This window comes from Orcinus orca, chromosome 12 (genome assembly GCF_937001465.1).
Source record: "Orcinus orca chromosome 12, mOrcOrc1.1, whole genome shotgun sequence".
Lineage (NCBI taxonomy): Eukaryota > Metazoa > Chordata > Mammalia > Artiodactyla > Delphinidae > Orcinus > Orcinus orca.
In genome coordinates this window covers 56,675,684-56,701,147 of record NC_064570.1, presented here as the reverse complement: position 1 = coordinate 56,701,147, position 25,464 = coordinate 56,675,684, and the positions used below count along the sequence as shown (strand labels likewise).

Here is a 25,464-nt window from a genome sequence, read left to right as displayed (position 1 = left end):
GAAATCAGAAAAGCCTTTAATAAGAAAGTGACATTTGACTTAACATCTATAGGATGAAAGGGAATTAATCAGGTGAAGGGAAAAAAAAGAGAATAATAGGCAGAAGCAGTTACAGGCATAGATCATGCATGTGAGAGAAAAATGAATGGGAGAGACTGAAGAGAGGCAGTGTGTAGCTGGAGCAAAGAGGATGAGAAGACTGGAGACTAGTGGAAATAAGACGGGCAGGCGCAGACTACTCAGCCTTTTAGCCACCTCCAGAAGTTGTATTCTTATCTCCCCTTACAGTAGCCTGGAAAACTATGAGTGGCTTTTTTTTGATTGCTCTTGTTTTTCATAGCACAGAGTTATGGGAGTAGGAAGGGAAGGAGTGAAACTGACCAGGTTGCTTTTCTGATTATCTGTGGAGAAAGAACTGGAGGGGGCAGAGTGGATGCTGGTACCCCAGTAAGAATACTATAAAAGTAATCAAGGTGAAAGATGATTGGAGGCTCAGACCAGGCAGAAGTCCTGGTGAGGATGGAGAGGACATGGATAAATGTAAGAAATATTCAGGAGATAAAATCAATAATCAATAGAAATTGGTGCTGGATTGACTATATTTACCTTATATTTAAATATAGGCTATATTTAAGCTAAATATAGTCAATGACTTTTTCTAAAATATATATATGTAATATAATATAAAAACACAGGCTGCAGAAAATTCCCCATGTGCCAGATATTTTACTTCTCCTTACTAATCTCCTTGCTCAGGATGAGATAATCACAAATAAAACATTAAGAAATACTCAATACAGCTACAAGTCACCCTCTGAGGAAAATTTTCTGATTTGATTTGATAATATAGTAGAAGAAAATTAAAGTTGGCTAGCCTTTTCATCTATCTTTTCTAGGTCATTAGCTGCCAACACTTTTACTTATGTGTCAAACTCCTTTTTACAGATTCAACCCCAATAGCTGTAAGATAAGTCAAAAGCTTAAAAGAAAAACAAAGAAACCAAACAAAAAACAAGATATAAAGGAATTCTAGAAGCTGAGGCCTATTATTTATTGACAATAATTAACCTTTCAAAAATTTTAAATATTTTGCAGATTTCATTAGATAGCCTTTGAGAACTAAAGAAAAATACTTATGTTAAGGAATTTGCAATTATGAAAGACCACATAATCTACCCTTTAATATTTAATACATGTATGTCATATTCCAGAGAAAGAGAAGTAATTTTTTCAAAATGATACTAATATTTGTGGTTAGTGAGTTCCCATCTTACCACTTAATGGCGGCAGGATTTTTCTGAAATTTAATAAGTCATTAGAATACTTGGGATGCATCATAGTTCTCTTGACTTTTCCTTTTATTTTTAGGTCCTCGTTTATAGGGAAACCAGATTGCTTCTAAGGATGCTATGTATTGTAGTATAATTTTGCAATAGAAGAAATTCTGATTTTTCACTTTGGGAAGAAGAAAATAATAAACTTCCCATTGGCTTTTGATCTGTATTTCAGTAAGTTAGCATGATATACTTTGCAAGCAGGGGTCTTGAACTAATTTAAAAATAAATTTTCTAATTACTTTGCTACTTTTATTTAGTTAATGTCTATAAGAATATGAAATAATCACATGATAAAAAAGTAACTAAATGTTGATGTAAAACAAATACAACAGAAGAAAAAAGACATTAATAGAATATAACCCTCACTCCTCTCTTCATTCCTCTAATACTATGAAACAAGCTATTTTTCTGCAAAAGAATACTCATGGAATAGGCAAAGCTGTTCTAAAAGTTCTCAGTGAAAGCAAAGGTAGTTAGATTCCTGAGTGCTTTTAAATTATTCTCTAAGAAAAGGATCTCACGTAATAATTTGCATTCGCTAGACAGATTTTTATGCATCAAAAATTATAGCACTCTCACTACCCCCTCCAACCCAAGTATATTAAGAAGAACAAAAGAGTTGAAAACAGTAGTTTATATATAGAAATGGGCTTTTTTACTCAAAGCATTTTAATGTATTTAATGAGTAGCTATTAAACCTTGCAAAAGTAAAAATAATAACTTAACTAACACTAAGAACTCCATGAAGCTTCCAAGTAATCTATAGCTGACTTACTAATAAAAGTAATGAGACATTCTTCAAAACAGAACTCTCATTACTTCTTTTTGTTTTGTTTTGTTTTGTTTTTTGTTCTTTTTGCGGTACGCGGGCCCCTCACTTGTTGTGGTCTCTCCCGTTGCGGAGCGCAGGCTCAGCGGCCATGGCTCACGGGCCCAGCCGCTCCGCGGCATGTGGGATCTTCCTGGACCGGGGCACGAACCCGTGTCCCCTGCATCGGCAGGCGGACTCTCAACCACTGCGCCACCAGGGAAGCCCTCTCATTACTTCTTAATGGCATGCTTTAATGCTGGCAAATAGTTATCCCGGCAAATAATATTCACATTTCATCAAGAGATCTTGAAAGTGGTAGCCTTCTAATTCCATTATGTATAAACATATGGTTAAGCCTTTTAAAACTATCTGTTCTCTTAGAGATCAAAGCTTTCACATTTCAGGTTCTATTCCCATTTTTTGATATGTCTCTTAATGAAATGAGGTTTAAAAATTCATTTTGGTTATTAGTTGCTTAATTCGATAAAACTGTAAATACAAATTAAAAAAACTAGGAAAAGCAAAATGTTTAGATTTACGAAGGACTGAAAAATCATTACTGCCATCAAAAACACACTAATTACGCTTGTGCAGTCACTTGAAAAATTAAGCTTAAACAGTCAAGAATCGCCTTGAAAATACAAAAGAATATTGTTGTTGCCTTTTAAACCAGTAATATTAAAAAACCAATAATATTAAAAAAAACAATCCCAAAACCAAACAAAGAAGACAACTAGAGAAATAAGAAGTATTAACACTATAACAAATATAAATACCACACTAATTTCTAAACTAAATCCATACCTATAATATTTAGATTTCACCATTAAGACTCTGGGTTTTTCAACTGGTTTAAAACTATGCTTAAGTAGCTTAGTAAATAGTGATTTTAAATGATTAGCTTTCTTCACTGATTAAAAAGATACATAGTGTTTTAATGAGCTAGATCGATGATTTTTATCCTGAATGTCCTTAGTTATACATGGCAGAAGTTCAGATCTGTACAACATCCAGAAGTTGAAACAAAATCTTTTGTGCTGATAAAATTTTCATTGTGCCTCATTTTCACTTCCTCTTACTTTTTTATTCCATATTTTATGAAGCGGTTTAAATTTATGTTATTTTCTTTTTAGCTCCTCATACAAAATATAGCACTGGGTGGGAGAGGAAGGTGGGGGAGGGATGGTGATTATTGTAAGTAAGCTGTAAAACTGTGCTGTTGTATTTTCCAGAGCAAAATATAATCAACATAGCAATATGGAAATTCAATGCCTAGATATGTAATATAAAAAGAAAGTGGACTGGAAATTAAGCTGGTTTCTAGTATGACTATAGATAATAATTAAAAAGGATAGCATCAAGAATAATTTTGTAATGACAACGTTTGAAATGACAAACTGATGAAAAGCCTACTTCCAATTACTAATTCGAACGTGTTAAAATGTTGGTGCTCTACAGGGCTGTTCGCAACCTTCAACCAATCATGCACGCTTTCTGATTTCTCTAACGGGAAAGTTTGAAAACACTGTAAACAAACATCCAAGCAAGAATTAAATAAAACATAAAACACCCATACAATGCTGTGTACTACTATGAGGAGAGGGCTCTGCAGGACCCTGGGAATCTAGAAGCAGGGAATTCTCAACTGTACAATTAAGAATTGAATCAAAATTGGTTCAGAAGTAGAAAAGGCTGATGTTTGTAAACATTCCCTTAAACTGAGGCCCAGAGACTGTAAGTGTGAATTCTACAAAAGGGGAGTGGCTGAGTGACACTTGGCTTCTTTCTCAACTGTCCGAGGACCCTTTTGTATACTGGAACACTGCATGCCCCATAACAAAAGAAACTGCATGTGCATGCATGTACACTGCCTAAGCTTCTGCTCTCTATATTACCACAATGCTTCCTTAAGCCCTATACTGTCATTGTCCAGTAGAATTTTCTGTGATGGTAGTAATGTTCTATAACTGCATTATCTAATTTGGTAACCATTGGTGACTACTGAGCGGCTGAAATGAGCTTAGTACAAATGAGGAAAAAAACTTTTAATTTTATTAAATTTTAATTTAAATAGTCACCTGTGGCTAGTTGCTACTGTACTGAACAGCACTGCTCTATGTTCCCAATTTAATTAATGAGGAATACATGGCAGGTTTGTGTTGGGTGGTCCTTTTGCAACAATCAGTAATCTGCTTGTTCAATTAGTTAACATTAAAATTGTCATACACATATACCTATTGACATGGATGGTTAGCTGTTCATGCATGGTACCTTGTTAAATAATAAAAAAGGCAGAATACAGAGCAGCTTGTTTGTATGGTTTTATTAAAAGATAGCTATTGCTTATTAAGAATTTATTGCCAAGCACCGTTCTAAACACTTCACATGTATAAAATGAATTAACTTCCACATACCACTATGCCATACTACCATTCATTAAATAGATGTATATATTTTGGCACAAAAATGAGAAGTAGAAAGTATACACTTACAATAACTTACAGTTGGACATGTTGTTTTTGTTTGCCTATTTTAAAATTTTTCTGCAATGAAAGAATGTGCTTTGAAAAGAGAAGAGAAACAATTAAAACTTGAAAGTATTAAAAATAATTAAATACTTTTAAAAGATCTATAATCCTAGGGTGTTGTAGATATCTTTCCCTACTTTTCAAAATATTTCTAATCTTTTAGTCACTTCAGCTTCCATTGCCATTAAAGCAATGTTTTCAGGAGGTTCAAGTTTTGCAAAATAATTAAAAAGAAACAGCTACAATCCCCCAATTCACACTTTTGTAACATGTTCTCTCTCTATGGTTACTAGGTAAAATTGCGTAATAATAGATGGAAAAAAGTTATCAAAAATCGACCACAATATATAGAATTTATATGGAAAAGAGAAGACCTGGAATAATCAAAACAACTCTGAAAAAGAACAAAGTTGGAGGACTTATACTACCTGATTTCAAGACATATTATATAGTTATAGTAATCAAGACAGTGGTACAGGCGTAAAGATAAACATACAAATCAATGAAACAGAATAGAATTCAGAAATAGTCACATATATATGGTCAATTCGTTTTCAGTATTGGTGCCAAGGTAATTCAATGGAAAAAAGATAACCTTTTCAACAAATGATGTCAGAACAACAGATATTCATATTCAAAAAAAAAAAATGAACCTCTACCTCTTACACAAAAATTAACTCAAAATAGATCACAGGGCTTCCCTGGTGGCTCAGTGGTTGAGAGTCCACCTGCCGATGCAGAGGACGCGGGTTCGTGCCCCGGTCCGGGAAGATCCCACATGCCGCGGAGCAGCTGGGCCTGTAAGCCATGCCGCTAGGCCTGCGCGTCCGGAGCCTGTGCTCCACAACGGGAGAGGCCACAACAGTGGGAGGTCTGCGTACCACAAAAAACAAACAAACAAAAAAAAACAATTGATCAACTAAAGCTATAAAACTTCTAGAAGAAAACATAAGGAAAAAAATCTTACTTCTCTTGGGTTTGGTAAATATTTTAAAAACAGGACACAAGCATGCACTATGAAAGAGAAAGTCAATAATTAGGACTCTATTAAAATTTAAAGTGTTTACTTTTCAAAGGACACTATTACAAACATGAAAAGGCAAGCCTACTAATGGTAAGAAAATATTTGCAAAGCACATGTCCAACACAAAACTTGTATTTAGAGCCATACAAAAGTCTTATGACTCAATAGTAAGACAAACCACCCACTTAAAATACTTTAAACAAGGCAAATGACTTGAAAAGATATATCACCAAAGAAGATATACAGATGCCAAAAAGACACATGAAAAGATGCTCAACCATCATTAGTCACTAGGGAAATGCAAATTAAAATCAAAATGAGATGTTACCACACACCCACTAGAATAGCTAAAATTAAAGAGTTGAAGTATTAAAGAGGATGTGAAAGCCACTTTGGAAACAGTTTGGTAGTTTCTTAAAAAGTTTAATATGCATCTACCATATCCCCAGCAACTCTACCTCTAGGTACTTACCCTGAAATGAAAGCCCTATGTCCACAAAAATGATTGCAAAAGAATGTTCATAGCAGTGTTATTTGTAATAGCCAAAAACTGGAACCAAGGCACATATCCATCAAAATTGAATGGATAAGCAATTCATGGTATACCCATGTGACACAAAATTACTTAGCAGTACAAAGGAATAAACCATTAATACATGCAACATGGATAAATATCAAAATAATTATAGAGTGAAAAAAGCCAGATTTTAAAAAAGCATACAATGTATTATTCTACTTACATAATTTTTTTTATCGTAAACAAACTTTTATTTTAATGACAGAAAGCATTTCAGTGGTTGCCTGGGGATGAGAGTGGCAGATGGTGAGAGATGGATTACAAAGGGATGTGAGGAAACTTTTAGGGCTGATGAATATGTTCATTATTTTGATTGTGGTGATGGCTTCACTGTTATGCGCATATGTCAAAACTCATTAAATTGTGTTCTTTAAATATGTATGTTTTTTGCACATTAGTTATACCTCAATAAACCTGAAATAAAATGTTTAGAGATCAACTAGCACGCCTGCATTAAATATAACATGTAGTAGTATCTAGTGCTTTCCTTAGAATATAATTGATCATTATTTTCCTTTCTAGTAAGAAAAGTCTCAAATGTAGGAATGAATCAATAGCTCTAATTCTCTTACAAAAAAGAAGATCAAATTTAACATAAAAGCCTTCTTTTAACAAGCCTTCTCAAAAGGTATTCTCCTTAATCAATTGCACAGATTATTGTTCTGCCAAGGGCTAAGTCAAAAGGATACTCTACTTAGTACCAAATAAGTGCCACTCAACTTAACTATACTGTCGCTTCTAAAACTGAGGGGAAAGCCATCAATTTTTTCTTTTCTCCTGGACTGAAACAGCCAGGTATAGTTCAAAGTGTCAGTGTAGCATAAATCAAGTATACACCCTGGAGTTACTTCTCATGAAGTACAGTGGGTTAGGAGAAGAATAAAGAACCCAATAATGATGCAGAAAGAAACTAACATTTGTTGAAGGATAACTATGTGCAAAGTTCTAACTCCAAAAGACCTTTTATATGTTATATCAAATAACAACAGTAAGACACTTAAAATATTTTAGTCTTCTAAAATATTAGGGAACAAAGCACTATACAATGAAAATGTTTTTAAGGCAAACAGGCAAGACCACAGATATTATTCTTTTAGACTATTAGCTTTTGAGGCTTGGCCCTGCCTTAGACACGATTGACTCCCCAACACAAGTGCTATGCCTTACACGCTATAGATAAGGTGCCTAATATTTCTTTAAGATAAAAGAAATATTTACAACATATAAATTAGACAGCAATGAGAATTAAGGTACCATATTAAAGTACCAAAGAAAATAATTTTTATTTTTTAAATATAACAGATCCAAAATTAGCTTGCATTCAGAGGCGCTCTGAATAACGGAGAAAAAAAGTATTATAACTGGGGCTTCCCTGGTGGTGCAGTGGTTAAGAATCCACCTGCCCATGCAGGGGACACGGGTTCGAGCCCTGGTCTGGGAGGATTCCACATGCCGCGGAGCAACTAAGCCCGTGCGCCACAACTACTGAAGCCTGCGCGCCTAAAGCCCGTGCTCCGCAACAAGAGAAGCCACCGCAATGAGAAGCCCGCGCACCGCAATAAGAGTAGCCCCCGCTCGCCGCAACTAGAGAAAGCCCACGCACAGCAACGAAGACCCAATGCAGCCAAAAATAAATAAATAAATAAATAAATTTGCTTAAAAAAAGAATTATAAGTGGAACACCAGGAACTAGATAACCCAAGGCCCATCCTATTAGTACGCCTAGGGGAGTGCATCATATATATAACTATCACCCATCAACAGAAAAGACAAAGAACGCTTTCTAGTTCCCTTTCAACTAGACCCAGTGAATCGCTGCACTTAAAGAAACGGAAGTCTATGCTTATGGTAATGTGATTGATAAATGGGAATGTAAAGGAAACCCTTTAACCGGCAGTTTATGAAGAATCAACTTAAAAACTAGAAGAGAAAATTCTTTTCTCCACTATATCAAATTAGTTTCTGAAATATCCTATTTAGCTCTTTTCCCTCAATATTCAATCTGCTATGAATAAGTAAATAAATGTTATTTTTAAGTAAAAGTCATCAGAAGTGCACAGTAAACATATTATATCCAGTAAAGGGAATACTCTGCAGCCATCAAATGTCATGCAATACGAACTAATCCTTAATAATATGCAAAAATATTTACTGGAAAAATTTAATAATAAACAATCAACTTTCATTTTTTAATGTTATACATCCTTGCCTCAAAAAAAGATTCAGAGGATATATACTAAACTCTGTAATTTTCTGTATTTTTAAAACTTTCCTACAATGAGCATGTTATCCTTTGGAATAAAAAAAAAAATGTGGCGTACAGAAATTCTCAAGATAAAATTAACTTTTAATTCACACTGATTTTCAAAAGTGCCACAAAGCTCCAGTTAGAGATGTAAAACTACACAACAAAATACACAGAAAATGACCTGCAGGATACAAAATGGTTTAAAATATGTGATCTAACATAATATTTATCATAATATGAATAGGCGTGCCCTCTAACGTTGGGATGACTTTATCCAAGAACAATAGGCAGTAAATATTTCTATGTAATGAATTAAAAAAAGTTCAAATCCATGATGAATCCAAGTACAATTAGTACCCTTAAGGAAAATTATTTACAGCTGTAGTGGCACAAAGCTTTGCAAAAATAAGATTTCATATATTTCTAGTTTTGATACATGAAAAATATTTTTTTACAATACTGTGAAAACGAAAACTATACATCTTAGAGAAGTTATTTAGATCAGTCATAGAAATTACAGAAAGCACAGCTCCCTACAAATCCTAAAATTAGCCAGCTCTGGACTTGCATTTTAGGTTTATAGCAACTTTGTAGTTCTGCTGCAGTGTTTATGAGATGAGCCTTTTTGACAACAACTTCCTTGGAGAGTAACCAAAGCACTGTCAACAACAGAAAACTTGCTTTCAAATCAAGAACTAAAAAAATTGCCCTGACCTATCAAGCTCTCAGGATATTATTATAAGACTGTATTTTCTCACTGACATCACACCATATCAAACTAGAAATTTCTGAAGAAAGCATAAGCATTTGGTATTGTTCAAGAAAGAGCAAGAATTCAGATTAACAGAGAATGTTTTTATTCATCAGATCCTTTAAGCAGAGATTTTTTTTTAATTCCAGAGGTAAATTATAAGAATAAATTCAAATTTTCAAAATATATCTCAGATACTAATGAGTATGTAGAATGCTCTTATGTTTCTGTGGATGCCTTGGGGGAAGAAACTTGAAGATATGCTTGAATTATAAAGTCCCTGCCCTACCCAAGGCAGCTCAGTTTTAGAAGAACTGACTGTTCAAAGAGTAAATTATGTCTGCCAAGACAGTACAGCTTCCCTGGAACTATCATATGTTACTGGCTATACACCAATATCTGAAAAATGCATGCTGTATCATCAAGACTCATGAAGTGTATTTGCCCTAGAGTCTTCAAGAATCAATCTTTTTAAAAAAAAAAATTATTGGATTGTAGTTGATTTACAATGTTGTGTTACTTTCTGCTGTACAGCAAAGTGAATCAGTTATACATACACATATATCCGGTCTTTTTTAGATTTTTTTTCCCATATAGGTCATTACAGAGTATTGAGTAGAGTTCCCCGTGCTATACAGTAGGTCCTTATTAGTTATCTATTTTATATACAGTAGTGTGACTATGTCAATCCCAATCTCCCAATTTATCCCTCCCTGCCTTTCTCCCCTGGTAACCATAAGATTGTTTTCTACATCTGTAACTCGATTTCTCTTTTGTAAATAAGTTCATTTGTACCGTTTTTTTAGATTCCACATATAAGTGATATCATACAATATTTGTCCTTCTCTGACTTAACTTCACTCACTATGACAATCTCTAGGTAAGCAGCAAATGGCACTATTTCATTCTTTTTTACGGCTGAGTAATATTCCATTGCATATATGTATCACATCTAACTTTTATAAAATAGGAAGCTCACTAACCAAATCTATGTTTTTTTATAACTGCACACTTTTTATAGAATAAATTCTACAAAACTTTTCAGGTGCTTTTATGTCATGACTGACATAATAATGGTATTATTGTAGTACCTAACAATATATATATATGCCACCACTCTTACATAAAACATTTGATCCCCAATACAGGAAAACAGCCAGCACAGCACAGCTAAAATCTGTAGTGTCCTACTAAAACTAAGGGCCATGCAAGTCTGTATAGATTCCAGTGAATGCTGTGCCCAACCAAGGTAGTCTAGGATTATAATTCCCAAGTCATGGCACCCTCTGCTTTATGAAAGAATGGTTACAAGGGTTCCCTTGCCTGAAATTAGTGAACCGTTAGAACATACTGTGCAGAACTGCATATATTTGTGCATATTTGCTCCCCCAATCCAAACTCCAGGGGACAGGGTCCACTGCTTTCATCAGATTTTCACTGGTCTATGATCCAAACATGTCTGAGAACAGTGCCCTTAGGTCATTCCTTCATGCTCATTGCCAATATAAATCCAGGTTTACACATTAAAATTTGCCTCAAGATGGAGAGACTCATTTGCATGACCAATACAAATATTAATATCCCAGTTTTCCATTTAAATTACATAAAATAAAGCAAAGCAGATTTTTTCAATTATAATTATATGAAATATTTTAAAAACTGAAAATCATCTTTAAGAGTAAAATTGATCCACTTTATTACTCTATAGTTGGGCATTAACTCAGTTATAGAAAATAAAAGTTAAATGCCTATCATAAGTTTGCTTCAAATCTTAGGATGCAACGCAATTATACGATTTCCTACCTTACACCTAAATCTTATCCTATTGGAGTTCCTTATCCAGGCTTCTGAATTTCTGATACAGGATAAAATGAAGGTCACAAACTAGGAAAGGTGCCCCAGGCCCCTACCAATGCTTCCAAAACTAACCAAAGGCAGTGCTACATATTTCTGGCCTCCAAATTTGTTAATGTGAATGCATTTTCCCACAGACACCTAATGCAGGTCCATAATTGTACCTCCAATTCTAAGATTAAAAAAAAAAAAAACCCAACTCTGAGAGACAAAGTATTTTTTTAATCTTTCCTGGCAAAACCTGACCTGAACTGATATGTAAATTTACACTTGGTGTGGAAAGTTTTGCAGTAAAAACATGAATGTGCTTGACTACAGGTTGCTGCCCAAAACCCCTCTGGAAACATTTTTCCATTATGAAGATCATGTTGCATGGTTTCAGTTTGCATGGTGATTTTCACAGTCCTGCACTACCATGCAAAGCAAGCAGTGAGAACCCCAGCAAATATATGGCAGTCATCGATACTGAATACTTGAACATGGGGACATATGGCATATTTGTAATTCCCTAAGCGAAAAGGAAACACAGATTACCCTTCCACTTTATAGAGACCCATAGATTCCTACATGCCAGACCTATTGTTTTTTTAAAAGGTCCATAAAACCTATCATTGAATCTACTGGACAGACATTGTTGACACTTTGTTTCATCAGATCACTTATCTTTCTCTTTTTAAGAGCCCTTGGGAAATATTTTTGCTTCTTACCTCAAGAATAGCTTTTCCTGGGCAAAGAAAGGGTCACTGTGATTTATAGACCAGGTCAGGCCTCTCTCCATAATGTTACATGCATTAGTGCATCAGTATTGTTCTGGGCTCCTCTTTTTAACCTGGCCCATATTTTCCTTTGCCTTTCTCAACTACCTTTAGTCTATATTATCTTGCTGTTTTGTGTTTGTTTGTTTGTTTAAATACACCCATGTAAAAGAGATGAAACCTTTTATGAAACTGGAAGGGCAAAGTTAATAAGATTCAGGAAATCCTAACCCCCAAGTACAGAGCATTTAGCACGTTTCACCAGATCCATTAGGAATTATATGTGAAAACCCAGGTGACATTATATTTCTAACTTATTCCAGAAATGTTACCAGAGTCTTTTTGGACTTGTTTGCCCTTCCAACTCAGTTTTGTTTATAACTCCAGACATCTTTTCATGATCTACATGTTTAAAACCAAACTCACTATTCTTATAAGAAGTTATTTTGTCCTACCATGTATTCAAGTTCAAAACTGTCTGCTAGGAAAATGTTATTTTGGTATATTACATCCAATTTACCCTCCAACCTGTCAGAACTATGTCCAGAATGTTAAATGGACCCAAATTCTATTTACATGAGCCAACCAAAAGTGATACGATGCCCACTGCATAGATTTTGACCAAACTGTATGACTTATGCAACAAACACTTCAAGTTTCTGTACATAAGATGTTCAGAATATGCTTAAGTGTAGTATTTTTTTTTACATTATTGTTTCTTTTGAAATCCAGAATACCAGTTTAAGTGCAAAACTCTCAAATGTGAAGTTAAGTATGAGAAAAATGAAAGTAAACAATCTAATAAGCACAAAATTAAAAATATACCCATCAAGCTATTTTTCCTGCTTGTTCTGCTTCTATGTAATAGGAAATACATAAGAAATGAAAGGGCCTTCTTCAGAACACGGACGTGGGAGGGTCTCTAAAGCTTGGATCTGGGCTTTACCAATCAATCATTCTGATCTAAGGTTTTTGATCAAAGATTTTTTAGCAATCTAACATTTTGAAGATGACATTCTATTCAATTTGTACCCTAATATACACATAAGTGCCAAGTAACATAAACAAAATAAAGTTGGTGATATTTAAATTTCTTGTAAGTTGAAACTGAAAATTAGAGAAAGAAGAAGTAAAAACTTTAATTAATGTCTTAAATTTGACAGAAATTGACCAAGATCTCTGATAAGTAGTTTGTTGCTAAAATATTCAACAGCAAAAAACTGTATTTTCTCACAATAAAAATGGCTATTGGCTGTCCTAAAATACCAGAATCAGAATTAAATTGATATGATGTGGAAGGAGGTTGCGTTAAATGTCATAAAAGGGCATGGAAAAATGGACAAATAAAAAAATGCCTTCTACCTAGAGGAGAAAGTTTCATTACTCTAAGAATATCTTGACATTTCTAAAACAGAATCTGACATCAATGAAGAAGACACTACGTTAAAAAAGACAACATTATTTTGAGATCTTATTTTGGCACAGAACAACACTGTCTAGAAAAATATAATCTTTAATCTGTACACTATTTGATACTGCAATTTCTGCGTATTCTCGGGAAGACCTGAAGAGTTAGTTTATCATTAGTTTTAGACCATGATTAAAGTCCAAATATTCAACCATTCAGTAACTGTGCTGAAAATTCACACTCCTTTTATAATTAATGTATCTGAGTTATTTGTTTTAAGAAAAAAATGCTTTGCAAGCCACTAACAACAAATAGAATTTTCTTGAATACATATATCAACAGTACAAAATTTTAAAAGCATTACCCATAAAATATTTTAAGGAGTTCTAAGTGTTGAAAAGAAAGTTTGGTTTAAAACAAAGTACTTTTAATATATTCAGATTTGGTCAGAACCAAATACATTATACCAAAGACCACAGCAACATAGAACACTTACCTGAGGTTGATTTCTTAAAACTATCAAAAGTAAGACTAACTCTTCCCCCTGGAACATGACTTCACTAAATCTGTGAAAATGTTCCGGGGTAGCATTTCTCAAATCAAGTTCTAGTAATAATTTTTCTGGGAAAGAAATGATCTATATTCAATTAAGTTTGGAAAATGCTAAGCTAAAGTTAGATAAGTTAAGTTCACTGCAAGGCATCTTAGTTTTTCTTATACTCATAGGATTATCAGTCTCTCACAGGGATCAGACTACCTGACTATCTGACCATAGAACTCTGTCATTCACTCAGCTTCCCAAAATACTGTACTGCCACACATATACTGGGACAATCTGTTCTTGAGTATAATAAAAGTTAAAATTATTAATTATTTCTGTAATTTTCATTTTTGCTCCCTAAGCAATAATAAATAAAACAAAGAACTAATGAAATCACAAAGTTAATAAGTTCCTAGTTTTAGCTTTAACATAAAACCCTCGTACTGAATATTGAGAAAGTGTGCAGCAAAATTTATCTTAGGCACACACAAAACTTCAGGGTAGCTCTCTCCACAAGTAGCGTCTGTCCCCCCACTGAACATCTTCTTGATACCTCATGCCCACAGCCACAATCCACCAAGAGCTATTTATTCTCTTTCATCTTCTACACAGACTAGTCAGACCCATTTAAAATCAGCTAAGACAAGCTAATACTCTGATACTTTCCAAACTACTAATGAGGCACAACAAATTAGCCCTTTAGAAGCATATAGGATTAAGACACTTTTAGAGATACAAGTTCATAATTCAGCAAATAGTTAGTGAATGGTTTTTCATATACCTCAAATGTGTCCCTTAAAACATCAACCTTGTTACAACTCACTTCTAGGATTCTTTTGCAAAACATTTTATATTTGCTATCTAAAAGTACTAGGTCGAGTGATAATTTTATAAAATGATCTGGTTAATTCAGTCAGAAGAGTCAATTTATCTTTATTATAAATAGAATACATATGAATTTTTTAGATGTGAAGTTACTAAAAGTAGTCTCTACTTTTTTCAGTTATGTGTCCACCTGGAAAAGAATACAAAATAAAATATTTTAGGGTTACAGATGTCATTAGGAGGTTTAAGATTCATATATTTAAAGAATCTTTTTTTTTTTTTTTAAGAATAGGACACAAAAGTAATTTATCAGGATTTTCCCCTTAAAATGAGGTCTGGAACTGCTATTAATCAAAGAAGCACTAGTACTTTAAAACTTGCTTTAAGTGTATATTTATATTCAATTAGCCAAACTTAAAATGACAAATGATGTTTCCAAATATAGTTAAGCCTCTTTTTCACAAGTAAAAAATATAGGCTGAATGCTTTTGCACTTCTGAACTTTATACTACTTTTACATTTCTGTTTATGAAAGTTTTTCTTCTCAGAGCTAACTATATGGTCCTCTGTTTTCAACTTTTAATTCAATAAAATAGTAATTTTAAACAGTAAAATATTTAGAAGTTCCAGACTTCCAAAACAAAAAAACTTTCTTAGTAATCACACACATATAGCTTAGTCATTATTCTGTGATCATTTTAATTGTTTGCTGTCCATCAGCATGAGAACAGTGAATTTTGTAACTTTAACTCAATAAAGCAGAATGAGCTGATGTAAAAATTGGAAATAAGAAGCGAGACTGCATAGGGATCTCAGGATTCAAGGAATAACCTGGCAGTGAGTTCCTTTCTTTCTTTCTTTGACTCCTATATATCCCAACCAGGTGCTGAAGAAGCTCAAAACTAGGAAAGTGAAAGGGTACAGAACTCACACACGAAACAAAATAAAACAAAACACCCAAGATACAAGAAGTTTCTCTAAACAAAGTACTGATGGAGGGCAGCCCTGATGAACAGAAACTTTTTTTCTTTTTTTAATTTTATTTTTGGCTGCATTGGGTCTTTGTTGCTGCGCACAGGCTTTCTCTAGTTGTGGTGAGTGGGGGTGCACGGGCTTCTCATTGCGGTGGCTTCTCTTGTTATGGCGGAGAACGGGCTCTCGGCACGCGGGCTTCAGTAGTTGCAACATGCAGGCTAAGTAGCTGCGGCACGCAGCCCTAGGGCACGCAGGCTTCAGTTGTTGTGGCCTGTGGGCTCGGTAGTTGTGGCTTGCGGGCTCTAGAGTGCAGGCTCAGTAGTTGCAGCACATAGGCTTAGGTGTTCCATGGCACGTGGGATCTTCCTGGACCAGGGCTCGAACCCGTGTCCCCTGCATTGGCAGGCAGATTCTTAACCACTGCACCACCAGGGAAGTCCCATGAACAGAAACTTTTTGACAACACCAGCCAAACAGCATGAAAAAAAAATTGTTCCTCCCCAACCTTATTGTGTAATGAGACTAGCACTGAGGGTTTGGGGACACGTGTGGAAAAAGTCCTGACAACTATCCCAGCCAGAGAGTAACAGGTAACAAGATTTAAGTAGGAACCACAGTCTCATAACACCATACCCAAAATGTACAAAAATGTACAGAGTATGACTGAAAATAACATAAAAACCAGGAAAATCTCAACTCAAATGAGAAAAAACATGCAACACTGAGATGACAAAGATGTTGGAATTATCTGACAAGACTTTTAAAGCAACTACCATAAAAATCCTTTAAAGAACAGTTTCAAACACACTCAAAACAAATGAAACAAAGTCTCAGCAAAGAAACATAAAGCAAAACCAAAAAAAAGTTGAGAACTGAAAACTACAACAACCTAAATTAAAAATTTACTGGTAGGGCCCAATGGCAAGAATTCAGACAACAGATGAAAGAATCAGTGGACTCAAAGATGGATCATAATTATCCAATCTGAACAACAGAGAAAACATATTGAAGAATAGAAAAAGAAAACCAGATCTCAGGGTCCTGTGGGACAATAACAAAAAAACTAACATTCCCATCAGTGCAGTCCAACAAAGAAAGGAGAAAAAGTAAAAGGCTGAAGAAATAAAGGATAAAAATTTCCCAAACCTGACAAAAGACATAAATCTATAAACACGAAGCAAAGTCAAAGAAAGAATCTTGAAAGGTGATCAAGAGAAAGAAAAAACAAATTACCTGTAGGGGAACAGTAATGTGAATGGCAGTGAATATTTCTTTGGAGACCTTGGAGGTCAGAAAAAGTGACACATTTTTCAAGTGGTGAAAGAAAAGAACTTATAACCTACAAATCTATATCCAGCAAAAATACCCTTTAGAACTGGAGATACAATAAAGATATCCTCCGATTTTATACAGAAAGGTAACAACATTAAATGAAACATATACACATATATCCAGATAAAACTGTAACCTGAGCATGTGTAATTTCTAACCATTTTTCCTCCCCTTTTTCCTCCCCTCCACCCTTAAGTATATACACATTTTCAGTGAAATAATCAATAAAATATATGCCAGAGGAAGAATCCCCTTAAGAGAAGAGTAAATTGGGGCAGGAACACTGAATGTGACATAAGCACATGCATATATACACACCACACACACCCTCCCAACTAAGGTGGCTGGATGAGCTCTGAGTTGGCAGAATAATACAACAGAAATTCAGGGTTCCCTTTGCTGTTGCCTGGGCCTAACAGATTTGACAAAGCTCCCTTCATCCCCAGCCAAAATGGGAACAAAAACAAAACCTGAAATAACCCATTTCAACTTCCAAAGCTGCAGAGATAAACTCCGCCCAGGATAAGGATGAGCAAATTTTTTGAAAAGGATAATGATTTCAGAACTCAGAGCAAATGCCTTGCTTTGATACAGAGTTACTGCTAGGAGAGGAGAAACTTTTTCTAAAATTTCTGACCAGTATTTTCAGTGAGATTTAAAAGAATACTGCATCTATGATACTAGGAAAGAATGCAGAAGGGATAATCTGAGTTGAGGAAAGAGTATAAGAAAAAGCTCAACTGCTCAGCTGAACCACTGAAAAGCAAAATGAGTATTTTAAAATAGCAATTTTTGATAAAGAGTACATTTAGGGGGAGACATTTGAAATTAACAGTAGATGTAGAATAATGAAAAATAAGGTTGGAAAAGTAGATTGATGTTTTCGCTGATGACAAATTTACTAAATTGTTCAAAGTTGCTTTTCAGTTGAACACCAAAGAGGTATCTGTTGCCTACACAGACTACTTCTTCTGACAATAAATCTTAGAATTATATAATTCTCTCTTGTAAAAGGAAATTTTATATCAAACCTCAATAAAATCATAACTGCTGCTAGACCTGAAAATCCCTAGCGAACCACAAAACAGATCACATCTCGCATTATACTTAATTTATACAAGATTCTTAACAAGCTAGGTAGTTGTACTTAATTCACTAAACAGTAAAGAACCAATGAAAATTTATGAGCAAGGAAATAATATGATCAGAAGAGCATGACAGAGAATTTGCAAATGAGATTAATTTGGCTTCCCATACTAAAAAAAAAAAAAAAAAGATAAACAAACAACACTGAAAAAGTATTTAAAAATGACAGGGAATGATACCTTCCAGTAACAGCCCAGCACAGAACACGTTTTATCTACTAGTTTTTAGAATATTTTTGTAAAATGATTTTGTATGGGTAGGATATGAAGTAGCAGTTTACAAATTACATATTAACTAATAATACATCAGAAGTACCTCTGTAGTAAAATATGAAAAAGAAAAAAAAAAAGAGGGAAAATTTAAGATTATATTTAATTGTGTTAATTATTAGGAAACTTACTTACCAAAGGAAATATACAATGGGAATCATTAAAAAGCTATTAAAAATTATAAAAGTGGAAAAAGTAGGGAAAGTAGGAAATTCAAAAATAAAAGTTGAGTGTGTCTGTACTCCCACATGCCCTGCAATACTCCTGCTTTGCTCTCTCTACAGCCCAATCTCAAAGGCAGTGATAGCAGCACAGTCTATTAATCTGTGAGCATGTGAGAATAGGTAGAAGGATAGTGTGAAGAGGTTAATAACTATATAGTTTCAGGTCTACAGAAATTACCATCATGGATAGTAGGGGTACATTGGAGGAGAATAAAGAGCAAGCACAAAATACGAGGTTCCACTTATAAACTATTACAGAGGCCAAGCACATGGCCCCTGCCCAGATCTAGGGAAGTACAGAGACAAGCAAATGAGAGACAAAGAGATGCTCATCAACCTTCTGAATATATAATATATAAATCGAGATAGATTTTAATGAGTTTTGCTTCCTGTATGTGTGAAATGGAGACACTACTCAACAAGGCTTTTGTAATGACTTACTGAGGAGGTATATATGCACTTAGCATAGTGACTGGCCCATAATTTGAATTCAAATGTTACCTGCCTTTTCTTTCCATAAATACTCTTTCACTAGCAACAGTTCATTAACACAACTGAATATGGTATAAGAGCAATCAAAATTTTGTTTGAGATTGCCCAGATTTCTAAGACCACACCAGATCCAAAAGCATGTTCTTTGGGGTCAAGGTATTATTTCATGAATATAAATGAATGGTGCTGTTGGACTCAGGCAAGAGGAAATGAAGTACTTAGAGTTCAAACTGAGTTTAGTAGAATGGATAAGATTTAGAGAAATGTCAATGAATAAAGGAAGACATCATGAAAAAGAAAATGCAAGACGAAACTTACTAATTAGCAAAGTTCATTTGAGAAAATGTTGAGTAATGTTATTTTAGAAAAAGCAGAAATGGTCTGGCTGAAGTTTATATTGGAAAGCAGCTGGGAACATTAGGCTGAAAATCAGGCTGGATGTAGATTATGAAGAGAATCCAATGTCATACATAAGGAGCTTTCCCCTATAATAGAGGTTCTCAAAACGTTTTGCCTTTTGGACTCCTTTGCACTCTTAAAAATTACTGAGGCCCCGAACAGCTTTTCTTTTTCTGGGTTATATCTGTCAATACTTCTTACCTGAGAAATTGAAACTAAGAAATTTTTACAACACAAAATTACAAAGTACTCATTCCATTAGTTGTCAGTGATGATGACATCACACATTATGTAGCCTCTGGAAAACTCAACTCTATTCTTGTGAGAAAATGAGAGTAAAAGAAAATAACATCATAATACTATTACAAAAACTGGTTTTAATTTCGCTGATCCCGTGAAGAGTCTTAGCAAACTCTGGGTGTCCCCATATCAATTTTGAGAGTTGCCTCTCTACAGCAACGCAAAAGACCAAATCAATGCAGGGGTTTTTTGGTTTTTTAAAATTTTTTAACATCTTTATTAGAGTACAATTGCTTTACAATGGTATGTCAGTTTCTGCTTTATAACAAAGTGAATCAGTTATACATATACATATGTCCCCATATCTCTTCTCTCTTACATCTTCCTCCCTCCCACCCTCCCTATCCCACCCCTCTAGGTGGTCACAAAGCACCGAGCTGATCTCCCTGTGCTACGCGGCTGCTTCCCACTAGCTATCTATTTTACGTTTGGTAGTGTACATATGTCCATGCCACTCTCTCACTTTGTCCCAGCTTACCCTTCCCCCTCCCCGTATCCTCAAGTCCATTCTCTAGTAGGTCAATGCAGGGGGTTTTTTGGTCTGTTTTGTTTTTTTGTTTTCTTAACTGGTCTGTTAACGGTATACAGAAAGACTAAAGCAGAAAGATACAGAAGAAGAACCCTGGATACAGCATAGCAGTGAGATAAGATTACCAAAGTCAAACTTAACATTTACAGAAAATTTCGTAAGTCTGGACTTGCAAGTAATAAAAGAGGAACAAACTGACTTAATTTCTTCCCTTAATTTCATTGTACCCACCAGGATATAAAACTCATTTCTTTAGGTAGGCTATATCATAGGTATGGTCTCAGATGCTCTAGAATGGTTCCAGTTTCAGGAAATTTTATTTTTAATAAAGATGGTTATGTGTCAAATTTTTATCTAATTTGTGTGACTTCATAAGACATTATGAAAGTAAAAATCACACACACAAAAAATATCTATCAGTCTATGTGTCTTGATGTGTAGTTTTTTTTTGTTTTTTTTTTTTGTTTTTTTTTTGCGGTACACGGGCCTCTCACTGTTGTGGCCTCTCCCATTGAGGAGCACAGGCTCCGGACGCGCAGGCTCAGCGGCCATGGCTCACGGGCCCAGCCACTCCGCGGCATGTGGGATCTTCCCGGACCAGGGCACGAACCCGTGTGCCCTGCATCGGCAGGCAGAGTCTCAACAACTGCGCCACCAGGGAAGCCCCTTGATGTGTAGTTTTAAGATAATGATCTCTGCAATTATATGTTCAGCTAGCCCTGAAAGCTATCATACATAACACTATTTCTACAAATGTGTCCATAAATATAGAAACTGTACATAACATTGTAGTGTTACACAAATCTGTAAAAATCCTTTCTCTTTATTGTATAAAGACAATATTTTAAACATGATTCAGTTCAAAGTGCTAAGTCTACAAATTATATAAAAAGAATAAAAATTTCTTAGCTAAAGTGATTATATATAAATATAATTGTTATTCTTGTTTTTAGGTGATAATTCTCTATATTTTTTAACAAAATCAAATTTAAAATGTTTCAAGGAAAAGGCTGGATGAATAGAATCTAGAGTTGCTAAAACTTTTTATTTTCAACCCCAAATTACTAGCTATGCAACAGGGTGATGTGACTCATTCACAGAAAAAAAAAGGCAGTCAATGAAATCTGGCTCCTAATGGGCCACATGCTGTGTTCAGCAATGACTTTAAAGAGGCTACTATAAATATGGTAAAAGAAATTTTTTTAATTGAAGGAAACTGTCATTAATAACCAGAGCTACATCCTTGATCATTGTTTTTATCTACTAACCTTTACTGAAACAGATACTGGTCTTCACTAATAAATCTTTAAACTCTAGTAGTATTAATAAAAAAATCAGGTATAATATTTAAAATATTTAACAACCAGTATGAATGGACAACTGTCCACCAGAAAGGCAGGGTGGTAAGGATGCCAGACTGACAGGCCAACGTATTCTTTCATTCCCACCCCAGACAAGCACGGAGGCCTGGGGAAGTCAGCATTGGTACAGGAAAGGAGGAAATAGGGTAATTAACTTCAAGAAAACCAACTAATAGGAACAGCTGCCCTAGGGCTAAAACTACATCCTAAAGGCCTCCTACTGGTCCAGGTACTAACCCTTTAATTGCTGGATTATGAGTTGGTAGGAGCTGCACTTGGAGGGTCTTAGCAGTATCCATTTCCCAACGAGCTAAAAAGTATTTCAATATTTTAACAACTGGTACTGTCATATATCCTGAGAAGAGTTGAATATCAGTCCTTCACAAACTAAAAGAATAGTAACAAATACTGTCACCACTGATATGACAAAATTCTATTTTACAATTTAGAGATGAGTTTAAAATTTTTTAATTTTAGCATTCCAAAAACTAAAGCTATTAATACAAAAACAAATGCTTCAGTGAACTAAAGCCTTCACTATCTCTACATTTTGGGAAATTTTCCAAAATTCTAAAAGTACTCTTAACTAGAGCCTTCATTATTAATCACTAAGTCCTAAAATGGTGGCATTTTGGAATTTCTTTAAAAAATTAACACACCTTTACTTTCCCAACTTTTGATCTCTAAATAAGGTAATTTTGTTATTTTCAGTAACTTTAAAAATTAATTATTTCATTTATTTGCTATACACATTATATTGAACTGACCTGAAAACTAAACATCTATAGATAGGCATTTTTCCCCTCACATGACAAACCCTCATTTTACTGATTTTCTTTCAAATACTACCAAGCTCCTTCAGTATCTTGGTGGTTTAAACCACCACCATCACCACCTAAAACAACAAACTGTGGATATAAAAGATGGGCAAAAGTGACATATTTTAGTAGAAATTTATCACAAACTTTGAAATCTGAAGACTTGGAATCCAATCCTATCTACATGATTTACTGGAAATGGGAGCCCAGGCAAGACCTGTTACCTCAATAAGCCTTACTCTCCTTAACAGAACTGCATTGTTATGTCTGTAGGGCAACTAGCATAGTGACAAGAGCATCATGCTAGCTGGTGTCCCATAAATTTTAGTTTCCTTTCCCTAGGCTTTACCAAAAAATTAGGTAATTGGGTCATAGGTTATGAAACAACTATATCGAAGAAAAATAATTATGCTGAATAAAACAATGATTCCTAGAGTAAAATAAAAATTATGCTTATTTTTTAGATTATAACATTAACACAGTCTTACAGTAGAAAAAGTGGGGAAAAAATCTTCCATAATCCTACCACCAGACATAACTACTATAATTATTCCTCCTGATAGCGTTTTGGTTATTGCATAGAATACATAATTGTATTAACATAAAGAGCTGTTCCTGTATTTTTTTCTAAACTTCACTTTCTAAGGCCATTAAAAATTCCCAGAAAACATCATTTTAAGGAATATTTTATTTTATCAAGTGAAATTTCATATTGTTTAACTAGTCTTCTATTCATAGATATTTAATTTCTTCTTACTCTTTCTGTTTTATATTTTTTAAAAATACTACAATGAACATGCCTGTATATAAATATTAAGAGTTGATTTTTCAAGAGTGTCTATGAAAAAAATAAAGAGTGTCTATGAAAGGCAAACTTAAGAATAACTGGTAAAACTGACTGAAATGTTTATTATAATGCACTCTATCCTTATCAAGTCCAAAATACATTTAACTGGAACCTGATTTTTTTCCTTGCTTTGTGGTTCAGTATACCTGGCATACCCATTGTCATGGGTTGAATGGTGGCGTCCCAAAACACATGTCTACCCAGAAATTGTGGCTGTAACCTTATTTGGAAAAAGGATCTTTACGGACATAATTAAGGTAAGGACCTGCAGATAAGATCATATGTATTAGGGTGGATCCTAAACCTAAAAATAGTGTTCTTAGAAAAGTAGGGGAAAGGGCAATGCAGGGAAAAAGTCCATGTGAGGACTGAGGCAGAGACTGGGGTGATGTGTGTACAGACTGCCAGCAGCCACCAAAAACTAGGAGAGAGATGCGAAAAGGATACTCTATCAGAGCCTCCAGAAGCAACTAAATCCTACCGCCACCCTGATTTCAGACTTCTGACCTCCAGAACTGTGAGAGAATTAAGTGTCTGTTATTTTAAGCCACAAAGTTTGTGATAATTTGTTATGGCAGCCCTAGGAAATGAAGATACCCTCAAATCACATTTTTTTTCTTTTTTTTGCATTACGCAGGCCTCTCACTGCTATGGCCTCTCCCATTGCGGAGCACAGGCTCTGGACCTGCAGGCTCAGCGGCCATGGCTCACGGGCCCAGCCGCTCCGCGGCATGTGGGATCTTCCTGGACCGGGGCATGAACCCGTGTCCCCTGCATTGGCAGGCGGACTCTCAACCACTGCGCCACCAGGGAAGCCCCTCAAATCACATGTCTATTCATTGTTTCAAAAGCTACATCATCTATTTTCCATTAAACTCCCCTGAATTGTCCCATTAATATCTGGTTATACATTATTTTATTTTTTACAAGCACTATGAACATCACCTACTTACATGTTGCATCCATTAATGATAATCTAGTTGTAGTTCTAATGTAGTTTTTGTCTACTCAGTCATAAGATCCTTGAAGGCAGGAACGGTATCTTAAATGCCCTGCTTGTCATACATTTCACCTAATATAGTGCTATATACAGTGCAAGATTTAGTGGCTTCCTATTTGCTAAAATACAGAATGACTAAAAACTTTTTTATATACGTTAAACCATCCTTATGGAATACTTTAGAATGCTAGTGGGATCCTTTAAAGATCTATAACATATAAAGTATAAAGATACATTTTCCTGTTCTTAAAACTGAAGTCTGGTCTTATGAAAATCCTCATTGCCTATTGTTTTAAAAGATCAACATTTACTATCAATGACTTAAAATCTACACCAGGAATCTAACAATATTCAAGATATGGCAAGAATCATGGAAGTTATTAGAAGGGCTATAATAGAACAAAGCACCAGCAAAAACCTCTTCTGTAGAGGATAGGCTGTGGTTACAAAAAAAGAAGTTCACCATGTCACATTCGTATTATGTTTTATAGTTACTTAAGGTATAGTTGTTTAACAATTGCTTGGAAAAAAAAAAAGAATGGTATTAAGCAACAACAACAAAAATCTAAGTATACAACATACCTGAGTTCGTAAAATTTCACTTTTTGACAACTGCATATCACCAGTCAATTCTTTCACAATGATGCCCAGTGGCTCTAGACGTTTGCTGAAGTAATTTGTCATTTCAGCTGCCAACGCTTTCATTGGAGCAACATATACAATCTGCGCCAAAGAAACACTAGCTTGATGAATGAGCAAAAACTACAACGTCAATACAAGTCACTATTTATTGTGAAATATGATTCTAGCCACTTACGGCGAAAAATCTTAATAGTGATATATGAAAAGTACTTATCTTTGTTGTATAAGTGTGCAGCTGTTTACAGGACAATGGAATTTGTTGATATAGCCTTATCACTTTGAAAACTGGTGCTTCAAAGCTAAGTGCATTTCATAGTTTTCACAGGGGTAGTGGGATTTTCATAACACAAATAGGGATTGCCTAAAAGTAATGAAGTAAATCATGCAGCATTCTTTACATGACTTCATGTATAATATCCTTAAAAACTTCCAGATCTCATGTAACATGTACAACTGCAAAATGATTTTAAA

General features: G+C 34.7%; 1 protein-coding gene across 3 annotated transcripts in view; it reads right to left on the bottom strand.

Moving 5' to 3' along the window:
• Positions 1-25,464, bottom strand: part of ASCC3 (activating signal cointegrator 1 complex subunit 3) — a 331,462-nt gene that overhangs the window by 209,204 nt on the left and 96,794 nt on the right. For all 3 annotated transcript variants that reach the window (XM_033418760.2, XM_033418762.2, XM_004264782.4), the window contains exon 10: positions 24,934-25,074. In XM_033418760.2, coding sequence (XP_033274651.1) covers positions 24,934-25,074 — 141 coding nt within the window. The remainder of the gene's footprint in view (positions 1-24,933; positions 25,075-25,464) is intronic.